General features: G+C 37.4%; 5 protein-coding genes across 6 annotated transcripts; 3 read left to right on the forward strand and 2 right to left on the reverse strand.

Annotated features, from left to right (window-relative positions):
* Positions 1 to 70: 70 nt before the first annotated feature.
* On the forward strand, positions 71 to 4,567 carry LOC100117966 (helicase POLQ-like). 2 transcript variants are annotated; one of them, XM_003427270.5, is made up of 14 exons: positions 81 to 919; positions 988 to 1,166; positions 1,248 to 1,424; positions 1,519 to 1,618; positions 1,701 to 1,897; positions 1,975 to 2,120; positions 2,201 to 2,438; positions 2,505 to 2,645; positions 2,721 to 3,147; positions 3,230 to 3,387; positions 3,459 to 3,554; positions 3,624 to 3,911; positions 3,993 to 4,127; positions 4,205 to 4,567. In XM_003427270.5, the coding sequence occupies exons 1-14, from the start codon at positions 346 to 348 to the stop codon at positions 4,274 to 4,276; spliced, it is 2,928 nt and encodes a 975-aa protein (XP_003427318.1). In that variant the 5' UTR covers positions 81 to 345; the 3' UTR covers positions 4,277 to 4,567. The 2 variants fall into 2 exon arrangements, with proteins under 2 accessions (XP_031782802.1, XP_003427318.1); XM_031926942.2 differs by lacking the exons at positions 3,993 to 4,127; positions 4,205 to 4,567 and having other exon boundaries at positions 71 to 919; positions 3,602 to 3,722.
* Positions 4,568 to 6,344: 1,777 nt separating this feature from the next.
* Positions 6,345 to 8,577, reverse strand: LOC100301995 (uncharacterized). The gene is given in 1 exon segment (NM_001167688.1): positions 6,345 to 8,577. A coding segment is annotated over 1 exon segment (1,494 nt). The 5' UTR covers positions 8,406 to 8,577; the 3' UTR covers positions 6,345 to 6,911.
* Msh2 (mutS homolog 2) lies at positions 6,352 to 20,849 on the forward strand. The gene is made up of 15 exons (NM_001161492.1): positions 6,352 to 6,432; positions 6,519 to 6,568; positions 16,519 to 16,642; positions 16,734 to 16,990; positions 17,075 to 17,242; positions 17,328 to 17,516; positions 17,599 to 17,990; positions 18,098 to 18,312; positions 18,387 to 18,704; positions 18,791 to 19,012; positions 19,090 to 19,319; positions 19,392 to 19,483; positions 19,562 to 19,781; positions 19,851 to 19,943; positions 20,038 to 20,849. The coding sequence occupies exons 1-15, from the start codon at positions 6,399 to 6,401 to the stop codon at positions 20,191 to 20,193; spliced, it is 2,760 nt and encodes a 919-aa protein (NP_001154964.1). The 5' UTR covers positions 6,352 to 6,398; the 3' UTR covers positions 20,194 to 20,849.
* Positions 9,175 to 12,688, reverse strand: LOC100301994 (uncharacterized). Its single transcript, NM_001185111.1, has 2 exons — positions 12,588 to 12,688; positions 9,175 to 11,992 (listed from the first exon to the last, which is right to left on the reverse strand). Exon 2 carries the CDS (start codon positions 11,941 to 11,943, stop codon positions 9,631 to 9,633), a length of 2,313 nt encoding a protein of 770 aa, NP_001172040.1. The 5' UTR covers positions 11,944 to 11,992; positions 12,588 to 12,688; the 3' UTR covers positions 9,175 to 9,630.
* A 185-nt stretch (positions 20,850 to 21,034) lies between the features above and the next one.
* On the forward strand, positions 21,035 to 26,559 carry LOC107980884. The gene is made up of 5 exons (XM_016983879.3): positions 21,035 to 21,412; positions 21,781 to 22,632; positions 22,718 to 23,111; positions 23,192 to 23,495; positions 23,570 to 26,559. Exons 1-5 carry the CDS (start codon positions 21,285 to 21,287, stop codon positions 23,668 to 23,670), a joined length of 1,779 nt encoding a protein of 592 aa, XP_016839368.1. The 5' UTR covers positions 21,035 to 21,284; the 3' UTR covers positions 23,671 to 26,559.
* The last annotated feature ends 664 nt before the right edge of the window (positions 26,560 to 27,223 follow it).

Here is a 27,223-nt window from a genome sequence, read left to right on the forward strand (position 1 = left end):
TATGAATGTGTGTCTCTTAATTAGTAAATAACTCTATACATTTTTATTTTGAAACCATATACAAGCTGACAACTATTCAAAGTCTCTTATTACCGTACCTATATATTATTGTTAATAAAATCGTACACCCCGCCAAAAATGTAAACAAAAGTCGCCATTGTGACATCACGACCTAACCTTAAAGACATCAAATATAATAAAGAGCGCGGACCTAACGGTCAGGCGACCTTTCAAACGTTAAACACGCGTGTACGTGTGATGACGCCGATACAATGTACAGAAACGTTAATTTTTGAAGTAAAGGTGTGGAAATAATTGTAGTAAGGATAAAATAAAGCCAAAAACATGACACCTTTCAACGAAGAAGACTGGAATACAACTTTTAACAAGTCTGAATTACCTTTAACACTGGAGTCTGCTGCAGGAACCAACTCAGACTGCACCGATACCAGTGAGGAGAATCAGTTGAAAGGTCTGCTTTCTATGGATGATTCTATTATGAAGGATGTCGAGCTCGATATCAGTTGTGCACAGGTTCGCAATAAATTTGAAGACTTTAATCATAAAGAAGATGAAGATTCTCCACATTACTCTTGGTTTGATAAGGACTTAAATAAATCCAGATTTTTGACTGATAAATTTACGCAAAATTTGAATAATGATGACGTAGATTGGAAAATTGTTACACCCAAGAAAAACCAATTGGAGCTTAATGATAGTATAAATGATTTGAATGAATCGATAAATTTTTTGAAGCATAAATTATTTGCTACTGAAAGCGATAAAATTATCCCATTCAAGAGACGACACACAGAGTTGAATAAAAATTGTGTATCATCTTATAATTACCCGTTCTACGGTTTGCCAGATAAAGTGAAAAATCTTATAAAGCAGCATAAAGGGATTGATAAACTATATGGTAAGCTATTTATTTATTTAGTTGCCTTATTTTTAGTAATAGAGTTACAAAAACAAGTTTATTTTCAGATTGGCAAGATGAATGTCTTAATATGAAAGCTCTGAATGAGAGAAAAAACCTCATTTACGCTCTACCCACTAGTGGAGGAAAGACTTTAGTTGCAGAAATTTTGATGCTTAGGGAAGTCATTTGCAATAAAAAGAATGCAATATTTGTCCTACCCTTTGTAGCATTGGTTCAAGAAAAGGTAAATCGCAGTTAATTAAGAATTGCAAATCTTTTAGATAAAAATTATGTAATATTTTGATTTAACAAAATTTTATTTCAGATCCAATCCTTGACACCCTTTGCTTTAGCTCTAAATTTTTTAGTAGAAGAATATGCAGCCGAGAAAGGCCATTACCCTCCAAAAAAACGTCGGAAAAAAAACTCCATTTACATATGCACTATAGAAAAAGCACAATCTATTGTTAATTGTCTCATAGAATTAGGCCGCCTTAACGAGGTACATATATTTAGTGTTTTGAATTTCAAGAATTTCTACTAATTATATGTATTCATCTAAAATTGATAATTAAACAGATATTTTATAATTTCAGATAGGGATTATTGTGATTGATGAATTACATTTATTAGGAGCCAATGGAGGAAGAGGTGCTACATTAGAGTGCTTACTTACAAAAGTAATGCATGTAAATAGTATGTGTAATTTACATTACACGTATAAGATAAATATAAATTAATAGAATTCTTTTTATTAGTTTTTTATATTATATTGCAGGTAATGTTCACATAGTCGGTATGAGTGCAACAATAGGCAATTTAAAAGAAATTTCTGATTATTTAAATGCAGAACTGTACACTCAAAATTTTAGACCAGTTGCTATTAAAGAATATGTTAAATGTGAAGGTAACATATGGCTCATTGACACTCGAGAAGAAAATATATTCACTGATAAGAAAACTATTAAATACAATGTTAGTTTACTTAAATTTGTCATAATATTACAAATATTTATATGCAGAACTATTATTAAACTATGTAAAATTTTCAGTATTCACAGAAAGCTTTGCAAGTTGATCCAGATTTCTTAGGTGGTCTAGTCATGGATGTTGCACCAAAGGATTCTTGCCTTATATTTTGTTCAAGCAAGAAGAATTGTGAAAATGTAGCTGTTTTGCTAACGCAAGTATTGTTGAAGTATGCATTTTGAAAAATACATAAAATTATTGATTGTATTAAAAGGGAGTAGTTACACATTTTCTATTTTTATTTTGAAGATCAGTGGAAGTCCACAAGGCAGATGAAAAAATCAAGTTACTCAATGCCCTTGAAACAGAAACTGGAAGTATTTGTCCGGTTTTAAAAAAGACTATCAAATTTGGTGTAGCATATCATCATTCTGGCTTGACCGCAGAAGAGAGAAGATTATTAGAAGAAGCTTTCAGATCTGGGATACTCTGTGTGATATGCTGCACATCAACTTTAGCTGCAGGTGTCAATCTTCCAGCAAGAAGAGTAAGAATTCAATATTAATATTTGAAATGCCTTTGATGCAAAATTTAAAAAATGTTATTCTTTTAGGTGATTTTTCGATCGCCATATGTTGGAACTGAATTTTTGAATATGAGCCGATACAAACAAATGATTGGCAGAGCTGGAAGAGCTGGTATAAGTGAAATTGGCGAGAGCATACTAATTTGTACAAAAAGAGATTCAGAAAAAGTATAGTGGTTCATTAATAATTTCAAGTTTTGAATGCAGTCTTTTTTTTCAATCTCAAAAATTTTGAACTTTAAGGTACGTGAACTTCTAAGATCAAAAATGGATGATTCCCTAAGTACCCTACATATTGAAAAAGATCGTGGCGTCAACAATCTCATCATAAGTTCCGTGCTTCTTTCCATCGCCACAACAAGAGCCGATATACTCAATATAATGTCGAAAACACTGCTGAAGGTTCAAGAAAATCGACTTGGGATCAGTGTCAAAGAAGTAACAGACAAAGCCTTGACCACGCTTTTAAAAAGTGGAATTCTCAGAGTGAAGCAAAAACAAACAAAAGAGGTTTTCTCAAAACTTGATTCTACTGTAATTTTTCCATCGCAGATAAACACTTCGAACGATGATGTAACGACGAGTGTTAAAAAGGAGAAAAAGAACTACATTACTCTGGTTAACAGTACAGAGTTAGAATTATGTCCTCTCGGGCGAGCTGCAATGAAAGGTACCTACAAAATAGCAAAAATACTTTTACGATTCAATACGAATTCGAACATCATTGATTTAATAAGAGTGTATAATTTTAGGGTCAATTGACTTGCAAAGTGCTCATACTTTATATGAAGACTTAAAAAAAGCACAAGCTAATTTAGTGCTTGTAGACTACCTCCACCTCTTGTACCTGATAACTCCCTACGATGTTGCTTGTCAGGTGAAACCTGTTGGCACGGTTTATTACGATGTTGTAAGTTTTATTGTCAACAATTTAATAAACTGAACTTTACTGATTGTATAACTTCTAATATCTATTTTCAGATGATGTCCTTACCTCCTCATCAGATGAAAGTAGCCAGATTACTTGGGATTAATGAAGCAGCTGTCGATCGATTACGTGCGGGAATAACACCAAAGGTTTTTTTAAATTTTAAATAATATTATGTGTATTTGGAAAATCTCAGTTGTAATATCTTTAATTTGTAGAATGTAGATCAAAGGATAGTACAAAGATTCTACGTAACGTTAATGCTTAACGAACTTTGGAATCGTCGATCTATTTACTTTGTAGCTGATAAATATCAAGTGAATCGAGGTACTATCCAAAACCTACTGAGTTTAGCTTCATCTTTTTCATCTTCTGTGGTTCGATTCTGCGACGAGTTGGATGAGTTTTGGGCCTTCAAGGATTTATTATCAACTTTCGGTCAAAAATTGACATACTGCTGTGCTTCCGAATTAGAACCGTTAATGGATTTACCATACGTTAAAATAGTAATTCCCATACTATGCATCCAACATAATTTTATAATTCACTTTTATTATTTAAATTAATCTATTGTATTGCATTATTAGGGGCGTGCTAAACAACTATACAAAGCTGGATTCAAGTCTTTGCAGTCAATTGCAAAAGCGAAACCTGAAGATATGATGGATAAAATCGAACATTTACCAAGAAGAGTAGTTTCTCAAATTATATCTTCTGCCAAAGTATGAGATAATTTAACATTCAAATATACAAACTATAATTTAGTGCAAAAACAATTTTAAAAAATAATTTATTTCAGCTTCTCTTACTAGAGAAAGTAGAGAATCTCAGAGATGAAGTGGAAGAGGTGCTAGATGGTCTGGACTTCTAAGCAATATTTTAATTTGACTAACATGTCAATTGTACAATGTTTACTGTGATATTAACAAAGTTGTGAATACGTAAGACTATCCCTATTTACAAAAGTTTGTACATAATTGTAATACAAATCGAAAACTTTTTTTATACAATATTTAATATTAATTTTGTAAAAACACAGCTGTTTGCTGGATAAACTAAATAATTTATGATTGTTTATTATATAAGTTATATGTCTTAGAAACGCAAAATTTTTTTGTTGAATTTGAAATGATGCAATAATAAAAAATATTGGTAACTGCAAGTTTTTTCTCTTTATTCTATTAACACAAATATTTGTGCATATCAGAACAGTGCATTTTTAAAGATATTATGTATTGTTCAAGCTGGCACATATATAAAATTGTCATACAGTGATTTCAAACATTCATCAAATTAGATTGTTTGAAACACACTTAGTATGATACAATCTTAATTTTATTAAAGAAAATATATAGAGCTTATTGTATTTATTATATTTATTATCAATAAAAATATAAAAAATATTAGACACATTATCTTTTTTTGTACAAACAAGGTCTTAGGGTTAATGCAGGTAATTTTTTTACATCTTTCTTGAGAACATCCTTGGTTTTCTTAAAATCCATGAAATAAAATATGTTGTTAGATAAATCTTTCCAAGTATTTACAAATCCATAGGAAGTCATTAATTTGACAAAATCATCTATTTTTTCAAATCTGCTCTCAACTTCTGCTATTTTTAGGATACCACTGAAATAAATAGAATTTTTAATATGGATAATAATAATAAGTGTATGAAACTACAAGGAAATTAAAACTTACTCTTTTGCAAGTACTCGATTGGCTTCTAATAAATAGTCTCCTAAGTTTGTACCCATAAGAGAAAGACAAAATACTGCAACATTTACCCGGCCAGTCAAAAGTGGAGTATTAGCCATATCACAGGCTTTTACTTTGTCATTTACAGCTACTAAATCAAACGAATGAACTGTTTGAGGAACTGAGTCTGCTAGCTTTGCTTCGCCACAACCAAAATCTGCTATGACATGTTCCTTTGGCCTAAAAAAATGTTATATTAGTTATTTTATTATTTATTTTTTTTTTTTGAAGAGTAAATGTATATTAAAATAAAGAAGGAACATACATTTTCTTAATAGATTCAATTATAACATCCAATGGGTTCATAGGCCATCGATCTACTTGTTGCTTATAGCCTTCGTGATAAGCATAGAATGCATCTGGATCTTCTTCAAAATATTTCTTACTCTGCGAACTCTCACTATTGTACAACTGTTCATTCAGGTACCTAAATCGAGAAGCCTTCAACTTGGCCATCATTCGTTCTCGCAAAGAAAGAGGAGCTTCCTGAACTTTCTTTTTCTTCATCTCGTCTGTTGCCTTTTCTTTCTCCTGAAGCATCGAGCTCAGTCTATTCACGTTTAATCTCTTCAACAATTTATCTTTTTTAGTTATTTTAACATCTTTAATGTTTTGTTTGCTATTAGCCTTTGACGCAGCATTACCTTTGATATTGTTCTTATTTTTAGACTTTGACATAACGTTATCTTTGATATTCTGTTTACTCTTAGACTTTGATAAAACATTATTCTTAATGTTCTGTTTGTTTTTTATTTTAGACTGTTTAGCAGTGTGTTTGAACTTTGTTTTTTCATGTTTGTTTACACCCTTCAAATTCGTCTGCTTCGGTTTGGACATTTGTTTTTGTTCATTCTTTCCCTTTCTTTTTTTCGACATTTTCAATCAAAGAGCACTAAACTCAAATAACGAAACTCAAAAAAAAATAATCAAAATTTTCACTTTTGAAGGTTCACTAACTATAAAAACACATGCACTCGCACGAGGTCGACCGTAAACTGAACAAAATCGTTTCGCGCACGCGCGAAGCTAATCCAAGCGTGATCTAACCTTACCTTATCAGATTCGGTTGCGCGCGCGGGAAACCAGAGTAGCTGCAGGATCGAGGAAAAAGAGAGCACGTTCGAGTTCTTTGTTGTGGAAAAACGTTGATGCGATTTTTACGAAAGAGAAGACTGGTATAAATCGAGTACTTTTATTTCACATATTAATCGCAGTTTAATTAACGTCCAGCGAAAATGGCTGTACAACCGAAGCAACAGTTTGACATGGGTTCGTAGATATATGCCATTTTATAACCTGCGATATGCGATGCTGTTAGACATAAAAAATGCTTTATTGCGTGCTTTGATTTACAGATTCGGCGACCCAGCAGGGATTCGTCAGATTCTTCAAGAGTTTGCCAGAGGTATGCATTTCATTTTGTTTATTTGTTCTTGGTATATCATTGCTAACATTGAATTAAGAATACAGTTGTACAACTAAACACACATGCATGTGTACATACATGAAAAAGATGACTATTGAGTTCATGCACAGAGCGTAGATTTAAGCTTAGTTAATACTCAATCAAAAGATTCAATAACAACTTATTACTAAATTTAAATTAGGCCTTGCGGGTGAAATAATGACAAATATACATGATTCTGATTTATTACGCATGTGTGGAAATTAATGTAATCACACAGTCAAGTTATAACAAGCAAATAGATTGTAAGCAACACTTGTTATGCTTGCCATGTGCTCTAATCTCAACCAAAGATATTCTTTGCCTTCTCTTTGGCCTTGTCATATGAGTGTGATAACTTCTGACCTATCTTCTTCCAAAATGTTGGTGATGTAGTATTCTCCTGCCAAGTATCAAGTGGCCTTCTTTCATCTAATGGTATTACACCAGCAGCTAAGAGATCTTCTGATCTTTGATTAGTTTCCTGTTGTTCAAATCCATATTGACCAGATTGCTCGAATGATGGAAACTGAGTTTGCTGATTGAAAACACTTTGGCTTGTAGATTGTAATGATTGACTATTTTCAAAGTTTATAGGATTCAAGTCATAATTAGTTGACGATGTTTGCTCAAATCTGGAATGTCTTGATTGTTCTTCACGGAATTTATATGTAGATTGCTGGTCTAGACCATATCCATTAGTCTGTGATTGGGTCTCAAGTTGACTTAAAGGATTTTGGATAGTTTGACCTAAATCAGTGTTACTGCCTTGCTGGTTGAAATAATTAGAGTTTTGAGTATATGAGAAATTATGACGAAAACTATGATGCTGATTGAAATGATAAGCTCCACCAGACTGTCCATGTTGTCCAAAATCAAAATCATCGTATGGTTTTGGAGTGGTGCTTAGCCTTTCAGTTGTTACTGGGATGTTGTCATAGATCGATGGCGTGGTGGATTCTGACGTAGTTGGTTCTGACTGTCCAGGTAAATCTCCTCTGCTTAGAGGCTTGACACTTTTTGGAGTAGAAGATTGTTCAATACCTGCATTTATATTTTCACTGGATCTCTGCTCACTTTCTACTTGTTGTGGTTTGATATTGTTAATATTGTTGACTTGCCAGGGTCTGGAGTATCTTGGCACAGGCTTTGGTGCTGGTCTAACAGTGGGTCGAATAGTGGAAATATATCCCTGGTTCTCTGCACTTGTGTAGCTTCTTTCAGTTTGACTGTCAGCACTTTCAATATATCTACCAGATTGATCAGACCCAAATTCTTGTGTATTATCAAAAGGCTGCTGATGCTGTTGAGACAAATTTTCAATGTACTGTCCAGTGGGATGCTCATTCCTGCGTCCTCCTTGCTGCGAGTTATTCTGATTGTTAGAGCTGTATCTCTCTGGTTTAGCTGCATTTTGAGAAGAGAAGCCTCTTCCCACCTGACTCTCAGGCCCAAATTCAATTTGGCTGGCTGCCTGTTGTGTCAGATCACCAACCCCAAAGTCATCCAGTCTTTCGAGTACAGCAGAATTGGCAAAACTGTTTTGCTGCTGAGTCAGATCTTCAGTCTGCTGACTTAGTTGCAAGTTTCCAGAAGCCAATGGTCTCACTCCATCGTTGAAACCACTGTTCTCAAGAGTGAAATCTTGAGATCCCGAGTGTCCATAGTTTCTGATTGGCTTGACTCGCCGTGGATGTTCTGTTGATCCGCTTGGATAATCATTGAATCCGCTGTTCTGCAGAGTGAGGTCGTCCGATTCGCGTTGCGAGTGTCCATACGCACTCCTAGATGTTGTCATAAAAACGTTCGAATTAGATCTTTCGGTTGGCTTGTTATAATCGTTGAATCCACTCTTTTCGAGGGTAAACTCGCCGGTTTGGTGAGCAGATCCCGACTGACCACGTCCTACAGTCCTGTGACCAAACACATCGACGTCTTGGCTTCTCGGCCTTTGCAGCGAGTCCAAGTCCTCGTTCTGGCCGTAATTTACATGTTGCTGATTCAGATTCTCAGATTCTGGCTGACCTCTTCTATAATAATAGTCATCGACCTCTCCTTGTTGCCTCATCAAATCGGCCCCGCGACTTCCACTTTGCCGATTGTATTGACTGTTCCTTGTGGGCTGATGGTCTCGAGGAAGTTCGGCGCGACCGGTGTATTGGTAGTCGTCTAAGGATGGAAGAACGTACTTTTGAGAGTAGTCTTCTGGCTGATCAAAATTCGGGCCGTAGTCTGAAACACATGATTCATTTTTTATAAAATAATAGTAACTTTGCCGATGCTTTATTTTCTTCTACAAGCTATTGTTCGGGAGAAACTGATTAACGATCACAACAATACGAGAAGTGAAGTCAAAGTGTGTTAAAACGATTATAAAATAATTATTAAAAAAAAACTTGCCTGTGATTCATTATGGACGATACACGCTATGATTTCCATTAGATGAATAAATATACACCCATGAATTTTGAGTATCTACTGTTCAGTTACATGTTTATTAATCACCTGAAATGTACCATATGGAAAAAGCAGTGTGGACGGATAACGAAATAAGTGGAAGCGCCATATGTGAAATGATAATGTAACATGTTTTTATTGATAAACCTTATAAAAAAATTTACAAACATATAAATTCGTCTAAATTAAGCGTGAGGGTCGATGCGTTGTCAATTGAATGAGTTACTTGTTAATGGCGAAGTCTCGACCGTTTACAAATGTATGACAAAATTCGGCTAAAACGTCAGCGGTTGTACAGAAGCTATACATCGTGATAAAAAGCAAGAATTAAAAAAAAGAAAAGAAAAGAAACGAGAATACTTCGGCACAGAACACGGACATTACATTGTCGACGTATATAATATATACTGCGATTTACAATAGTCGTTATTACTTCATTAGTATGACACTACACGCGTTTCTGCAACGAGAGAATCTTCTAAAGCGCTACTCTATAAAATCAATGCTACAAAAAATTCTCTCAGTCTGTCGCATGGTCCTTGTCACCACCACTGATCGTCTCGACTCTATTTACCTCCGACGTTCCTGCGGTTTCTCCTAGGCGGTATGATGCAGGGTTGTCCAGCCTGCTGTTCTACGCAGTCGACGCCACCGGAGTATCCACTGCCACCGAGGTCTATGGCACCGGTTCTGTAGATGTCGTCGGCACTAGCTCCGTAACCTGATTTGTAACCGGATGACTGGCTGTATCCAGAGCCTGATGCGTAATGCTGGGCTGGTCTTCTGGACGAACCGATTTCAACCTCCGTCGACTTCTCGTGCGAGTACTCGACGTTGGTGATCTTAGGCTGGTGTACAACGTGGTGACTTCCCGAGGCTCCGTAGGAGCTGGAGGACGTGTATCCACCGGAAACCGAAACCTGGGAGTCGGAGCTTATCGTTCTGGCAGCCTCGTTTTGGAATTTCTGGTAGAGCGACTCGAAGTGACGCTGCAGCTCTTGAGCGCTGTTCAGGAGGTTCTGGTTGTTGTATCTGCTGCTTTGATTGCAGATGTTCTCCAAGTTCTGGTGCAACTGATCGTACCTCTGCTTGGCCTCGTTGACGATATTGACCTTGTTGTCGGCCGTAAGTCTCATGGTGTAGGTGTTGAATTTGTTCACTTCGTTCTGAATCCTATTAAAATCTTGCTGCAGACGATTCACGGCAGCAGTCAGATCGATGTGTAATGGTTGAGGTCTGGTGTATGATCCAGAGGTACCGCTGCTTCCAGTGCTGCCATACGAGCCAGTTGAACCGGTGCTTCCAGTGCTGCCATACGAGCCAGTTGAACCGATGCTTCCAGTGCTGCCATACGAGCCAGTTGAACCGATGCTTCCAGTGCTACCGTATGATCCGGACACTGTATGATGAAGCGATGAAGTACCGGATACCTGGACTGATCCAGTCACTTGAGGCCTGGTCGTCTGGACGGCTTGCAACTGTTGCAGATGTTGCTGCTGCTGATCAAGTTGAATTTGCAGCTTCTCGGTCTGGCGTCTCCTCTCCTCGGCGTTGATTTTATCATTTTCAATCTTCTGTTTTTCAGCTTCCAAAGCCTGCAGACGTCTGCGGCTCTCAGCCTCCGCCTCTAAACGTCTCTTCTCAGCAGCATGGCGCTGACGTTCAGCCTCTAGTTCTTGTTGACGCAGACGTTCTGTTTCCAAGCGCAACTGAGCCTGCTTTGCTTGCTCGGCGTTTTCCAATCTGATCCTTTCATTTTCAATCTCCTGCAGTCTCTGCTGACGCTTGACTTCCTCCTCTTGGTTGCGTCGCACCTGCTCCTCGATCCTTGCTCGGATCGACGAGACGTACGCCTCGTACCGATTCTTCATGTTCTCGATCCTCTGACGCTGGGACTGATTCTGCTCAGCTTGCAGATTCAGATCGATGAGCTTCTGAGTGATGACGTTGACCTCGGTGTTGAGGTTCTCTTCGAACTTGACATCGCTGTCGACACGGTTGAAGGTTGAGTAGAAGGAGTTGATCTGGTTCTGGATCTGGGAAATCTCCTCTTCGATGCGCTGCTGCTGCTGTTGAATAAAGATGGCGTTCTCGTCTGGCCTCACAACGGATGCGGGTCTGCTTTCAACGGGATAGCGATGGATTGAGCCGTGGGTAGCAGTGCTCGTGGTTGAAGCGGTCTGGAAAATGGTGGCCTCCATCTGACGTTGACGTTCTTCGCTCTGACGCAAGAACTGCTGTAACTCCTGCTGCATCTGCTGATACATCGAGCTGTTCACGTCCAACTGGCTGCAGACGTCGTTGAACTGAGTGGTGATCAGATTGGCATTGTGCTTGAAGTCCTCAAGGGTGTTAGAGTTGATGAGGGAGCCAGAGCCCAGGTTGAAGCTGCCCATGAAGTTGGCGATGCGGCTGCGAATGTTCTGCAGCTCGCTGTTGAACTCGGAGGTGCTCAGGATCTGCGAGTTGGACAGCGGAGCGTGGGAGTCGTGGCTTCCGTATCTGTAGCTGTGGGAGGCGTACTTGGAGAATCCGTTGTTGGTCACGGTCTGACCAGCGCGGTAGTTCATCTCTCCCTTGCCGTCGTCGGTGACGTAGTGCTTCTCGTCCTGCCAGGTGCCCGGGCGATCGAGTCCAGGTGTGCCAATGACGGCGTTCTCGTCGAGGGTCTCGAGACGGCCACCGGTGGCACCGAGACCTCTCGAGCCACTCGAGTAGCTTTGGTGCGAACCATACCTCGATTGCTTGGAGTAGCTGCTGTGCGAGCCCCAGGACTGGCCGTAGGAACCCGTGGTTTGATCGCAGAGCTCACCACAGTTGGTCGGAGCTCCCTGAACCGCTTGCGCTACCAGCACCGCTGCTAGCACCAGAGCGAGCATTTTGTGGTTGTTATGGGATTCGGCTTGGGGTTAGTGTTTTCGTCGGTCTCTGAAAATAGAATAAAAAAGATGGTATTGTAATATGAAGAAATCTATTCCGAATAATCGTTACCGTATTTTGAAATAGTTCATTTACTATTCTGATCTCAAGCTTATACGCGCGGCACGTGTGCACTAAATGATAAAGGGTTTCGCAAGTCTGACCTTTCGCAATCACAATAATTTTATCTGAATTTTTTTTCTCGCGCGAAGTGAGATTAATTTTATTTTATCGCGTTTCTGCATAACACGCTTGATTATTAATTCAGCAAAACTACTAAGAAACTATTTACCATAAAAAAAAAAAAAATGTTAAAACACTTGCTTAAAATAGACATACGAAAAAAATGTCTATGTCTTCATCCGTTGTTAAAAATAAATAAAAATGACCCATCAATCGCAATATATTTTTCTCCAAAGGTTACAATAAACTCTAAAAAAATACATGCGAGTTCTCCACGCGCACACGCAACCGAATCTCACCCACATGCAATCCACCTCGCGTATAAGCCGATTTTCCCGCACTGAACTCAACCTAAATATACATAGCACCGACGCAGCACCAAAATTAATACTCACGAATAAAACGACGCGAAATATCGTACCTATTCTTCCAAAGGACCGTCGGTCAAAGTTCGAGCGCAGTTGCGCGCCAGTATAGCCAAGTGTGCTTCCTCGCACTCTTCCACAGATCCACTCACTCGGATGACTCGCGGACATGTAAGTCAGGCGGTCAGCAGCGGATCATTTATGCTCTCAACCCCGGGCTCCCCTTCCCTCTCCCGCGGATGCCCCCTGACATTGAAGGTTTTCCCTCTACAAGTCGTGCCGCCGATAAGTGCACACCGCCACACACTCTGCCTCCTCCTCCTCTTCTTCTTCTTTCTGTATTTTACGTATACACGAGTGTTTGCGTCTCGAGAGTTTATAATTTATCGTGATTCCACGAAAGAGCGAGGAGTTTGTTTGATTTTTCATGCGTTAATTGGCCGAGATATCGTATTGCTTTGTAATTTGGAAAATGAAATTTTAGTCAGTTTTAGTGGTTTCGATTGGTTTTTGCTGTGTTCATCTTCAGGCAACCTTGACACGATGATGCATGTTTTTTCGGAAAATCAATCGGCATTGTATTTTTTTTACGCTTGCTCCATTCGATACGGACGGAGACTTATATGCACGCGACAAGTGTATTCTCGAGAAGAGCTGCTGCCTTCGAACGTATGAATAAGACACTTCAACTTGGGCTTGGATTATTCTGCGCAAACGGTTGTTAAAAAAAAAAAAAAAAACACGGGGTACAATATTCACGAAATTGTTTAAATGAAGGCGTGGGTCAATACACCACAGAATATTAAGCTCCGCGGGAAGTCAACAGTGACGAAATCCACTCTTTTCGGCGCAGAAACAAACTGACTATAGTGTTTATTTATATCGATTTTAAAATAAACCTTTTCACGACTGGCGAGATATAAAACGGACGATTCATGGAGAACTTAACTACACGCGCGAATGAAAACGATTTTAGTAAACGTTCCTTTTTATTTTATTTTAAATAAAATGGTTGCTCTTATTATATTTTAAATTTATAACACACGCGGATTGTTTAAACAAATTTCTTGAAAATATTGCGGTGCATCTTTTTCTCGTTCTTCTTTTATGCCAAAGTACACCCACCTTTCGTCGACTAATCGAATAATTGACGCGAATAATACGATTAGTCACGTCTGTCGCAATTGATATAAATAATCCTAACGACGCCTACAACTCTGTTTTCTTTTCAAGCGTTCATAAAAAAGACTTGAAATAGATCTCTCTTCCTCGGAAAACTTAGATGTAATAAAGTCGTTTTTTAACGAAGCATAAGTCGATCAAAGCGTGAAATAACGTAGAAAATATTAATCTCTGCGCGAAACATTGCAAACTTTGTTATTCGCAAAGTAACTCCCTCTCGATCCTATCGTAGACAATGGAAGAGAGAGAGAGAGAGAGAAGAAAACCGATTTATCTCGAACTAGTATTTATAGCGCGAAAAGCATAATATCGTCTTGCGCTAACGCGCCTTTCACGCATCCGTGCATGCAAACAAGTGTCTGAAACGTCTCGTCACGTAGACTTCATTTGTATGGACTGGTCATGTTTTTCCTCCATTTTACACAGCTACAGGTCATTCAAACATATATATTTTTTTTTTAATTCTAAAACTTGGATAAAAAATTATTCAAACGATGTACGACGAGTGAATCATCGAATCCGAAAGCTATAAGCACACTTTGCAACAAGCAGTGGGCGCAAAAGCGAAGAAAACTCATAGACACAGCCTTGATTCTCTACCGCGTAATTTGCTGAGTAAAAATCGTTCAACAAGGATGTGCGGGTGCACAATGTTTATCGCCTCGCGTCGTCTCGTGAATGACACACACGCGCGCATCAGTCGCGCGAATCTAAATAAGGATTAGCGGATTTCCAGAATTGCATAATGATCGAGATCTCTGCGCTATAGTCGCGCGAGGTCGAGATTCGCGTAGAGAATTTCCCGGAGAGCCGAGTTCTGAGAGATCGATTCCTTTTTTGACATTTTCAACGAATCTTGCATAACCGAGCCAAATAATTGCAATCAACGCCCTGAAAAACCAGCTCGCAATATACAGTATACGATTCCGTAAATAAACGCCAGCAATAAGCGGCATTAATCTCGAGAAAGAAGCGTCTCCCATATGTACTCGTTTTTCCGCCTGTCTTACACTCGCCGCGATACCCTACTTTCGGCACCAATAGGCCGAACCTTCTCTCAGGGATGCGGCCTCTGACCTTACATCGCTATGATATATCTCTCGTTTGTCGTCGCGGCTGCGGTAAACAAATTTTTCTCGCGGCTTAAAGGCGCGGGCTGAAAATTTTTCGTCACTTGACATCAATGAGAGAATTGATTTATTTTTGGTCGTGAAACCGAGGGCGTCATCGATCTGCCTGAAAAACAATTGGTTCTCCGAATGATTCTGTTGTGCTATTGTAGGACGTCACTATGTTTGATAAGTCGTATATGATAGCGCTTCGTTAAAGATATAGAGCGAGAGTTTGAGAATCTAATGCTCGAAATATAGCGTTTGCTGGTTTGCCCTCTTTTTTTTTTTTTTTTTTTTAACCAAAACACATACCCCACGCTCTGGATTGGAAAGGGTTCGTACAACTCGCATGTGACGAAATCGTACAGCTAATAAATAATTGAAAAAATGTTTACGTCGAGAGGCCGTCAGTCAGTCCAATTATATAGATTATAATATATATAAACCGATTCCCAGAATCGCTATCGCGGCTTTTCCCTCTTTCTCGTCGACCCTCGATTCACGCGACTTTTTATTATTGAGGACACAGCATTGTATAGTTGTGATAATTTATATACGATTAACGCTAAACTATAAGGATTGATACGCGTGCGCGTGTCGCAAAATCTCTGAATGAACGACGTCGCGGTTTTTTTGCCGGTTTCGGGAAACCGTATCTCCGTATCCAATGCTTCTACATTTCTATGAAAGAGGAACCCGATGGCGCCTGACCTCGCGATAGGCGCACGACCTCTACGTTTATCGAGTTTATTAGAATCGAGAGAAGACGCAATGAAATTGTTGTCTGCGTACCTAGAAATCGTCTTCTCTCTTTTTACAACTGGACGGATTTTCGCGCGTGTTGGGTTAACCCCGAAAGCTGTTCTATCCGCTTTGAAGACGATTATACGATTTTCGGTCATTTTGACTGAACGATATGTCAGTCTCGTTGTGCGAGATTAACGAAATAGAGAGGAAAATTTCTTTTTTATCTATATTTCAGCTCGATAGCGAGTATTATGATATGACAGTCTCGATGGAACTAAATATAAATTATTTTATTTCTGTAAAACTAGCGTTGTTCGATATCCGTAGACCGAATGCCAGGCGGAATCAAACCTGAGATTCGACGTCCTTGACATCAATCAGCTTTCGTCGAGCATCAGCGCGAGAAATGGCTTATTAAAAATGTTACGGTTTGTCCGAGCGATTGATACGACTTTGCGTGTGAAGAAGCTATCTCGTGCGCAGTGTCTGATTCGCATGAAAAATTGTATCGGCGCGTTTAACGTCCGAAATTATCGGTTTGAAAAATACGCCCTTTCAAGGTCTCGCAGTAATGATTTATTCTTTAAAAACACGTGCATCTATGTTTCTGAGAATAACTTCTGTTTATATTCTCATAAGGACGATGAAAGGCCTAATCACTGCACTTTCTCTATCTTGCGAGCACATTGCATTCTACAAACTCTCACAGCGATAATCATCCCTTTATTCATCAATAGATGCGATTATATCGCTGATTTGAAAAAATTCACGACGATTACAAATTACGTTGTAAACTACGAGCTTTGCATAATGTCGAGGAGCTTTGAACTTTACGTAACGTTGAGTACACCATATACTTTCTGCGATAAACGAGTCTACTAAGGTGTGATGAAATTTTTGTAAATTACGAGTAATTTTCTAATAAGTTTGTTTTCTTCTGTTTCAGAAACCGAGTAGTACCATAAGGTTCTTCAACAGGTCGGACTATTACACACTGCACGGAAGCGATGCCTTGTTCGCTGCGCAGGAGGTGTTCAAGACTACGTCCGTCTGCAAGAAGATCGGCCCAGGTTATAAAAAAAAAAAAAAAAAAAAAAAATTATTATTTTTTGAAATACTTTCTTCACTCATGACTACTAAGTATCTGATCCGCTCCAACAGAGCACAACAAGATCGACGGCGTTATCCTGAACAAGAACAACTTCGAGACCTTCGTAAGGGACCTCTTGCTGGTCAAGCAGTACCGCGTGGAGGTCTACGTGAATCGAGGCTCGCATAAGAATCAGGACTGGATCGTCGAGTACAAAGGCTCACCGGGTAATCTAGCTCAGTTCGAGGATATGCTCTTCAATAACAGCGAAGTGGCTGTCGAGGCTGGTGTCATCGCCGTCAAATTTAGCGCTGAAGCTTCCTCGAAGGTGTGCTTGAAATCTTTCCTATCTATCCCTACTAGTGTGTAACCGTTACATTCACTCTGACTATGGGTTGGTTTGATCGTGCAGGTCGTTGGTATTTGTTGCATCGATGTGATAAAATCGTCGATAGCGGTGTCCGAGTTCAAAGACGACGAGTCTTTCATGGATCTCGAGGGGATAGTTGTGTCCTTGAAGCCGAAGGAGTGCATACTACAGAGTGGTGAGAGTAATCCAGACTTTAAGGCTGTTAAAGAGGTACCTCTATCACCTTTCTTGGTTAGATAATTTTTATCTACGTAGATCGATTTAACGATGATGGGATTTGCTAATTGTCCGATAGTTGATGGAGAGGAACAACGTTCTCGTGACACCGAGGAAGAAAGCTGAGTTTAGCACGGATTCTCTTATTACGGACCTGAACGTTATTTTACGATTTGACAAAGGCCAGCAGCGCAATTCTCAGGCTCTATCTCAAACGAACATGCAGCTAGCTATGCCTGCCACTGCTGCTCTTATCAGATATTTGAATGTAAGTATATTAATTATAGTGGGATCGATTTTATTTTTATTACCATTGCACATATACCGCACTAATCAATAATAATAAACAGCTCGTTGAAGACAGAGGCAGCGCGGACCAATTCACTCTCGAAGAAATAGAGCGCAGTCGCTATCTTCGCTTAGACGCCGCAGCTATAAAAGCCCTGAACGTAGAGCCACGTCCCGATGCCCCGACGTTCGGTAACGCCGCAACCTCAAGCATCTTGGGTTTACTGGATAAGTGCAGGACGGCCCAGGGTCGACGTTTGCTCGCCCAGTGGATTCGTCAACCTCTGAAGGACCTCGCGCTGATCAAGGAGAGACACGAGGTTGTCGGGACTTTCTTGGATAACTCAGCATTGAGCACTGAATTGAGCGAAGATTTTTTAAGGAGAGTACCGGATCTTCAGCAGTTGGCTAAGAAGCTGGCAAAGAAGAAGGCTGGCTTGTACGAGTGTTACAAGTAAGTTCATTTTTTCAGTTTATAATTTTCTTTCTCGCAACGTTGTGCATAGGCGAGAGGAATAACGGTTCAAGCCAGATAACTGATCTCCTTAAATTTTTGTGCAGGATATACCAGTGCATGACCAACCTGCCAGGCTTAATCGAAAAACTGAATAGTGTGTCGGACAACGCTGCGGTCAAAACCATGCTCCTCGATCCCTTGAAAGAATATCTGGAAGAAATGGATAAATTTCAGCAGATGGCAGAGCAAACGATTGACTTAGACGCTGCTGACAAAGGCGATTTTCTCGTAAAACCAGAGTTTGATGATGAGTTGAAAGGTACGTAGAATTTAATGCAGGCCTATAATATATAGAATTTATGAATTCAAATTCGAGTACACGTATTTTTGCAGAGTTAAAATCCGTCATGGACTCGAATGAGGCTAAAATGAAATCGCTGCTGAGCAGAGCTGCCGACGATCTAGGCATGGAAGCGGGTAAATCGATTAAGCTTGAGACAACACCTCAGTACGGTTATCACTTCCGGATCACTTTAAAAGAAGAAAAGTCTCTTAGAAACAATAAATCCTACACAATACTGGATTCCATTAAGGGTGGCGTTAGGTTTAGGAATAAAAAGTTGGAGGACCTCAACGATGTTTATGCAACTGCTTATGATAGTTACACCTCCCAACAGAAGAACATAGTAGCAGAAATCGTAAATACAGCAGGTTTGTCAAAAATAGATACAGTGTTAAACAGGCATTACTTACATTTTTTTAAGCATTACCCATACTTATTTTATGATAAAATATAGGTGGCTACGTTCCAACGATTAAAATGATTGCCGGAGTCATCGCAACTCTTGATGTGCTCAATTCTTTTGCCATGGCAGCAGCAACTGCACTTACGACGTACGTTCGTCCAGAGATGTTACCCAGTGAAGAGCAAGTGCTACATCTTGTTCAGGCTAGACATCCATGCTTAGAGATGCAAGAAGGAGTCAATTACATCGCAAATGATGTACATTTTACTAAAGGTAAAAACCATTCATACTTCAAGATTTAAAAAAGTGCGTTTGATTTGATGAACGATTTAAAATGTTTCTTGATTCAGATGATCGATTCCATATCGTAACTGGGCCTAACATGGGTGGTAAAAGTACTTACATCAGGTCGATTGGCGTCACGGCTCTAATGGCACACATCGGTAGTTTTGTGCCATGCACAAAAGCTACTATTTCTGTACTTGATTCTATTCTGGCTAGGATAGGAGCTGATGACTCTCAAATCAAAGGACTCTCCACCTTCATGGCTGAAATGGTTGAGACCTCTGCAATTATAAGGGTAAGAAACAAAACTTTCCTCTGTGAGTTCGAGTAATTTGTTACCAACCTGTGGATGTATTTTTATTTATAGACAGCAACTGTTAATTCGTTAGTAATTATTGATGAATTGGGAAGAGGAACATCGACTTATGATGGTTGCGGAATAGCATGGGCCATAGCAGAGTAAGTTTTTGAATACCCCAGTCAATTAAATAAATATTTAAAATAAATTAATATTCATCGTTACATTGTCTTTGCCAGGCATTTGGCAAAGGAGGTAAAAGCGTACTGCCTATTTGCTACTCATTTTCACGAAATTACAAGGCTCGCTGAAGACGTTTCTACTGCGAGTAATTACCACGTCACGGCAATGGTTGGAGATAAATTGACACTTTTGTATAAAGTCAAGCCTGGTATATGCGATCAAAGTTTTGGAATTCACGTTGCCAAAATGGCCGATTTTCCAGAAGAGGTGATCGAGGTATGTGTATCGTTTTTTTTTTAATCAAATTGACATTCAACGATGATTTATTAGTAACCACTTTTTTAGTTTGCAAAGCAAAAGCAAACTGAATTGGAAGATTTGCAAGGAATAGTCTTCGAGGGATCTGATGACCCGGAAAAGAAAAAGGAAATCATCAATGTAAGTATCTTGTGAAAAATAATTTGTATTCGGATACACGAAATATTTTTATGAACTTAATTTTTTTTTTTTATTATTGTTATTAATCTAATAGAATGGTGAACAAATTATTCGCGAATTCATGAACAAATGCAAGGACTTTGAAGAATCTCTATCAGAAGAGGAACTGATGAAGAAAGTAACGGATTTACGAGACGAAATTCTAGCCAAGAACAATCCATACATAAAATCTCTATTAGGCGTCTCATAAGTTACCTTACATACTTTTAAGTTCTTGAACAATTCAGTATTATGATTTTCTCTCACGAATATGCCACTATTGTGATCATTTTTTGATACCATTTAGAACGCCTTAGTGTATTTATTTAAAAAAAGTCGAGTATGATCAAAGCCCACATACAAGTACATGCATATAAGGCTATTAAGTACGAAATGAATCATCCTCGCGTTCGTATACGCGCTCCTATAAAAATCTCTGTGATGTCATCGATTGCGTTCATTGCTACGGTTCGTATCAATGTATACCTATATACATGTTCGCTTCTGGCGTTGACGTGCCTAGCGGCATGAAAACAACGGCTGCATAATCGTTGCTCCATTTTGTACTGTTTGTAAACTAAGCCTACTCTGGCAGATGTTTTTCACTGTTTACTTTTGATACAATATGTATTGTTGCAACTCGTTAATTTACCAGTTAATTGATACCAGTATGTGTGCCATTGCGTTTTGTTTCAAATGGTTTGTTTTTGAAAAGGTATGTAAATGCATCTTGTTTAGCAACATTTGCGCGCAGTATCTCGTATTCATCTGATACAAAAATCAGTTCATTTCTGAGTTTTTTTGTTGTACTACTAAGATTCCAATAAACGCCCACTCAGAGCATCATTCTGAGTCCTGCTTGCACATTAAACTAACTTATGCTATTTTTCCCCGATCAAAGACTACTAAGAGCTATTCCCAGTATCACGTTGATCAACGTTCCGTGCATTCAAATTTCGCGCGCGTCTCACGCTACGGCGCCCAGTAAAAAATCGATTTCGCGAACAAACGCGACCGACGGACGGTAAGTTGCGCACGCAGTGATACGTTTTTTAACGTAGTAACCTTGAACCTGACTAGTGTATTCATGGATTTCGGGGAGTGTCAAGTCGTCGTGGTCGTCGTCGTCGCGATCAGCAATACGTCCTCGCGGCAGCAGTGCACCGATCGGAGATGCTAACCGCGTAAATAGGTGTCCCGTAAGTCCTCTCATCCCCGTGTGTCGCAGTGGCACAGTTTGTCCTCCGCGTCATTTGGTGCGTGGGTGTGTAAAAAGGAAGAGGACCCAAGGATAACGTCGCGATGGATCCGGCGGTCTTCCCCGAGGAGATCTGGATCAAAATCCTGCTCGAATGCGACGTACCGGACATCATCGCCTTCGGTAGTACCTGCAAGTACCTGCGCAAAACCTCGGACACGGATTACTTATGGTCAGTTTTTCTTGCGAGGTTATAGGTGTACAATATAGATATTGCGTTTTACCAAAGTCTTTAATTTGCATGTATCAATTGTAAATATGCAATGGTTAAAGTCTACAAGGTTTTCTTTTCATACTTTAGTCTTTGATACAAGTTTTGTATGATTTTTGAACTTTGGGGGATGCAATGGTGTCTTCTAAGGTCTTTTTATAGTTTGTTTTTTGCACATAGTCGCAAAGTCTATTTTGATCTTAATTTACTCATTGTGTTTACCTGCTGATATTAGCAAAGTAAACATTTAGAAGTTTTTCTAATTATACATTTCTTTTATATTTTTGTTATGAATAGTAGTAACAAATGATTGTTTGTTTATATTCTAGGAAAATGAAGTGGTTGCAACTGATATCGACAGTACAATTTCAATTTCCTGACATGAAATGCCTGCAGATGCTCAGCGTCAGTTTCAAGGCCATGTGTTACAGACTGCACATGATCTTAACATTGAACGAGAGCAATGAGAACTCCTTTCCAAAGTGCTGCAACTGCAGCAGCTATACCTGTCAAAGGAACTGTGTTGAAGGTTCCAGCGTTAAAGTAGTTATAGAGATAGGAAACAAGTATACCTGGGTTATCACTCCAAATTTTGGCTTGAGGAGGCACTTTTCCATGCTTGGATTTCCCAAATACAACAGTGAAACACACGATGTAGAACAAGTGACACATCCACAACCACCGCCAAACATTCCTAGTAGCAGTAGTCGGAGAAAAACTGAAAGCAAATTTGTGACCAAGAAGTCTATTGTAAAATTATTGAAACTTGCAGAGCCAGAGTCAACTAAAATACCACCTCGCAGTGGTCCCTTCTGTGTTTTCTGTAATTCAGTCCAGTTGTACAGAGAAAAGAGGAGATTAGAGCAGCATCCCAATGATGCTTCTTGTTACACTCGATGTAATCCTATTTATCAAAAATTAGTCAACGGTTACTGCACAGATACAGAACGTGTATTGGGAATACCAAATATAGATTTGTTTAATCCAGCTGAAGCACTACTTGTTGATGGAACATTTTCAGTTTTGAAAGATTTTGTTGATCATCTCTTTCGTCAAATGGGTCTAACAGAGACTTTGAGAAAACCAAATGCTGTTCTTATGTTCTGTGAACCATTAGCTATCCATCCATTGCTTAGAAAACAGCTTTTACATTATCTATTTCAAGAAGTAAAAATAGCCAGGTAAGAAAAATTTGATTTCAATTACATGAAATATATCAATTTGCAGTTAAGTATAATAATGTTTCAAAATGTTACATTATTGCAGAGTTTGCTTAGTCCCCAAACCACTGGCAGCATGTGCTATGCTGGGCATAGAAACTTGTATTGTAATAGATAGCGGTGCTTTAAGTACAACTGTAGCTGTTGTGATTGATGGAAGAGTGATACCACAACGTTGGAGATTGATACCTGTTGGAGGCTGGCATGTAGCTTATTATTTGAAACAAGCAATGAACTGGCAGCCAAAAGAGTTCCACGAGATTCCTATTTCTTACCTGGATTATCCTACAGTTAAGGAAAGGTGTAGGCTCAGTCTTGACATTAGGAAAGAAGAGTTCGGTAGCAAATCTGATAGGCTTTATAAAAGCAGTCAGAGCAAAGCTGAAAAGGTCGATATAGATATCAGAGTTGATACTTATGCAAATTGCAAAAAGGATTGGGTAAGTTATACAAATTGTAAAATTTCAATGCAGACAAAGTTTTTTGGAAATATTCCGTTTCAATGTTATCTATATTTCAGAGAATTTCTTTGGGCTCGGAGTTATACACAGCTCCAGAGCTGATGTATGTTAGTATGGATTTACCTGAGGTAGTAAAGCAAGTGACAAAAGGCCTTCCAGAAGAAATAAGAGAAGACTGTTTATCGCGGATTCTTCTCACAGGCGGAAATACAGATCTAGCAGGCTTTGAGCTGCGATTAAAGCAAGATTTAAAAAAGGTTCTTCCTGAATATGCACATATCTTGGAGGTTAAAAGTTGTCCAGGCACTCACAGCTGGAATGTAGCAATGGGATCTACTTATGTGCCTTTGGCTGTGCATCCTGGTGAGTAGCTAACTCGCAATAACGCATAACTAAGTACGTGACAATCAGAATTTATTTATATAATTTATCTTCAGATAAAACCCCACCAGAGTATCAGAAAGGAAATCCATTTTGGTTATCTAGAGAGGAGTATATTCTATTCGGATGCGAGTCGCTTGCGGGTCAACAGCAATGAAGAGCATTAGATGAGACCATCGATTTATCATTGTAAAGGAACGAGTAAGTTGTGTAACTGCGAGGGAAACAAATATGGGACGGAAAAATGTACTTGTACAATGTACACGCGTTACAAACGATATCAAGAGAGTAAATTTTACCATCTTACAATATATTCTATCCCATGTTGTCTATGAATCCATAGGGATAGCATGAAATTTAAAGATTTGTCCAACATTTCTGATCACTGATCGAAAATGGTGTTTTTAAAAAATATTCATATTAGTATATGTTTTTAGTTCATGAATGAATTTTTAAAGATGCTTGTTGTCTTAGATCAATCGATTTAAATGGAATAAAAAAATATTTCAATTTTCAATTTTACATGCTGATAAATTCCAGCTGATGCTCCGTGCTTAGATTGACGTGAATCTGATAGCATTTTTTCTTGACATTCCTGCATAATTAAGTTTATACAAATTTTAAACCGATAAAATCTATGCATACAAGCATTATTCTTTACATATAGACAAATGCATTATTTACATGAGAATCACATCATTTTTAAACATAACTATTCAAGTTTATACAAAATCTTTAAATCTTACAAGTTCTATTATGAATGGATTCTTTATGCATCTTCCATTCTTGTGGAAAAGTTTTAATAATGCAAGAAAAGCTAATTATGGAATTGACAATGATTTTCCCGAGCATCGAATATGTAGAATATATGTTATTTCTGCGATAACTTAAAATTATGATATCACTATGGCTGTTTAAGAGCTTTGTTAGCCCTTTGTTGTTATTCGTAAATTTGATGCACATTTGATATCAATTATTAATGTGCACATAGTGCACTGCACTTGCAAATAAATTATATTGTCAATAATATAAAAAAAAAAATGAAAGGATGTGTATTACTGAGAGATTCTTAAAAAAATCAATAATGCACTAGAAGTAAAGAATGATTGATTATTCGAATTCGTGAAACGAAGAATAATTTTTAAACGAGTAAAAAGAGAAGAATGTGTCATCTTTATGATTTACGAAAACTTTGGTTTGAAGAGTTAAACACATCTCATTAACTTTATGTATGAACGTAGTTAAGATGATCGTCATGCGGAAAAGTTGTTTTGTAAATAATAAGAAGGAAGAATGAGTGTACTAACAAAATGCTAGACAATAGTCTTGCTAGGTAAAAAGAAAAATAATTATGTGATAAAGAACTTAGTATTTCTTAAAAAAAGATAAGAAAACACGACATAAAAATGTCAGCTATTTCGTAAATTTATATTGGATAAAATCTTGCCAAAAAAATAGATATGAGATAAAGAAGGAGAACGAAAAAAAAAGTTATATAGGGAAGTTTCTAGTCATATTTGAAACTTAGGATTATAAGAGAGTTTACTTCCAAGTTAATATATTCAGTAATAAAAAAAAACCCTGTAGTTCGAATATTAGCTATATCAATATCATAAAGCTCTACTTCTGTTAGGTTTACAAAAAGTAGTTATAGAGGAAAAAAGTGTAAGCGAGCTAAGAAATATCATTAGCAAGAAATTAAATATTCGACTGTTGCCCAGATATTTATCCGACATTCTACGAAAAAGAAATTGTAACGTGGACAAAATTATAAAAAATATCATGCCATGTTCTATATATATATACGTATATATGCACATAATGACATTCTGCAAAGTACACTAGAAGAACTCATTATCCGATAATATTCCGAGCCACAAATTCTATTTAGTGCATTTAGAATAAGTTTAGATCGTCGACTACCTTTTCTTAAACGGTCACAGGAAGAAATAAAAACAAACAAAAAATAGAGCATGGTTCGAACGTAGAGCTATTGAAGTTATTTTTTATTTTATTAAGATATAGTTTAGTTATACCAATTTTGAAATGCTGCCCTACATAAGAATATCTCTAAATTTACGGCTTTTACAAAAATTTGTACGCTTAGTAATGCAAAAAATATATATATATATATATATATATATATATGCTTGAAAAAATAGTGCTGATTTGCACTTGCAGTAACGTAATGTATTTATATAATTGGTCATGTACATAGAATTATCAAATGAGTTATGTTATTGTTAGATCGACAAAAAGTTTGACATTTTTTCGATAAATTTTTTATTTTGTATACATATTTATTTAAAATTAAATCTATCCATACGATTTCAACAAGAGGTAATTAAAATAAAATTAGATCGAAGGCGTATACGATTAAATGTGATCTATCGAATTATTTATCATGTTATAAAATTGAAATTAAAAAAAAAAAAAATTATAAAATCTATCGAAAAGCGTTCTTATTGTATATGTTACATTTATCTATTTTTATAAAGTATCTTTTCAAAGCTTTGTAAGTACACATTAAAGCTCAGTACAAATTAGAAATCGATTGTTATTCAATTACTTATCATTAAAATGTTCATAAGAAATTTGTCATGAAATTTATGCCCAGTAATAAAGTATAAATTTTTGTTAAGCCGTACACAAATAAATACAAAGATTCAGTGTATCACTTTCAACATTGTAGATGTCTTTAAAAAAAAACCAAAAGTATTTAGCGTTGGGCACTGCTAATCATTTTTGTGAAAACATCTAATTCAATTCAAACTTTCTGGTTATCAATTTGAGATCAAGAATATAATTTAGAGAATTTTACTTATGTTATTGCGCCCTAAGAATAATTCAATTGAATTAACACGGTACGTAAGAATAAGCTTGTCATCTCTATCAATATGAAAATTAACATATGCATTTGAAGCAAATTTTGGTTTCTTATCCGATCGAAACTATCCTAACATTCACCTCCTTCATAAAAGTTTTTCTTGAAAAATTAAAAAAATGTGACCACGCGATCTTTTATAAATAAAACAATGAAAATATATTGCGTGCATATTTATCTTCTAAAAATCCTTTATTTCTAATGTTTTAGGAATAGTAAATTATAATTATGAAGAAGACAATAAAAATTCTATTCACTTTTTTTATTTAGTTTCTTATAACAAGACAATTAACAAAATAGATGGTTTAAACAATTTTAAGGCATGATAGTGTGACACGAAAATTGAATTTAACATTTAAAAAAAAATGCTTCTTAAGTTCGTATACATTCCGTCAAATGTGTCCCATTTTTATTTAAAATTTATTGATGATGTGTGATTTGACATAAATCATTGTATATCTATTGATTATAAACTTTGCAACGAAACAAATCAAGTTTTTCAAAATATTTCAAAACTTTCAATTGATAAAATGTCGATGAATAAAAAATCATCAGTATATTCGTACAAATATAAATCTTTTTAAAAGTATCATATAATTTTACATCTTCTGATCGTGTAATCTTTTAAGTTGAAACTATATCAAAATGTAATTATAACTTTTCATTTAATACGAACCGTCTAAAAGTCTGCAATTCATTAGATGACTATAGTTCGATTAACACGTTTTGAACACGTTGACAGTGACAAACACATTATTGCTGAAAAAACAACCACTAATTGCAATCAAGTTAAAAAATAGTTTTCAATGATGTCTAGCAATAAAAA

This window comes from Nasonia vitripennis, chromosome 3 (assembly GCF_009193385.2).
Source record: "Nasonia vitripennis strain AsymCx chromosome 3, Nvit_psr_1.1, whole genome shotgun sequence".
NCBI lineage: Eukaryota > Metazoa > Arthropoda > Insecta > Hymenoptera > Pteromalidae > Nasonia > Nasonia vitripennis.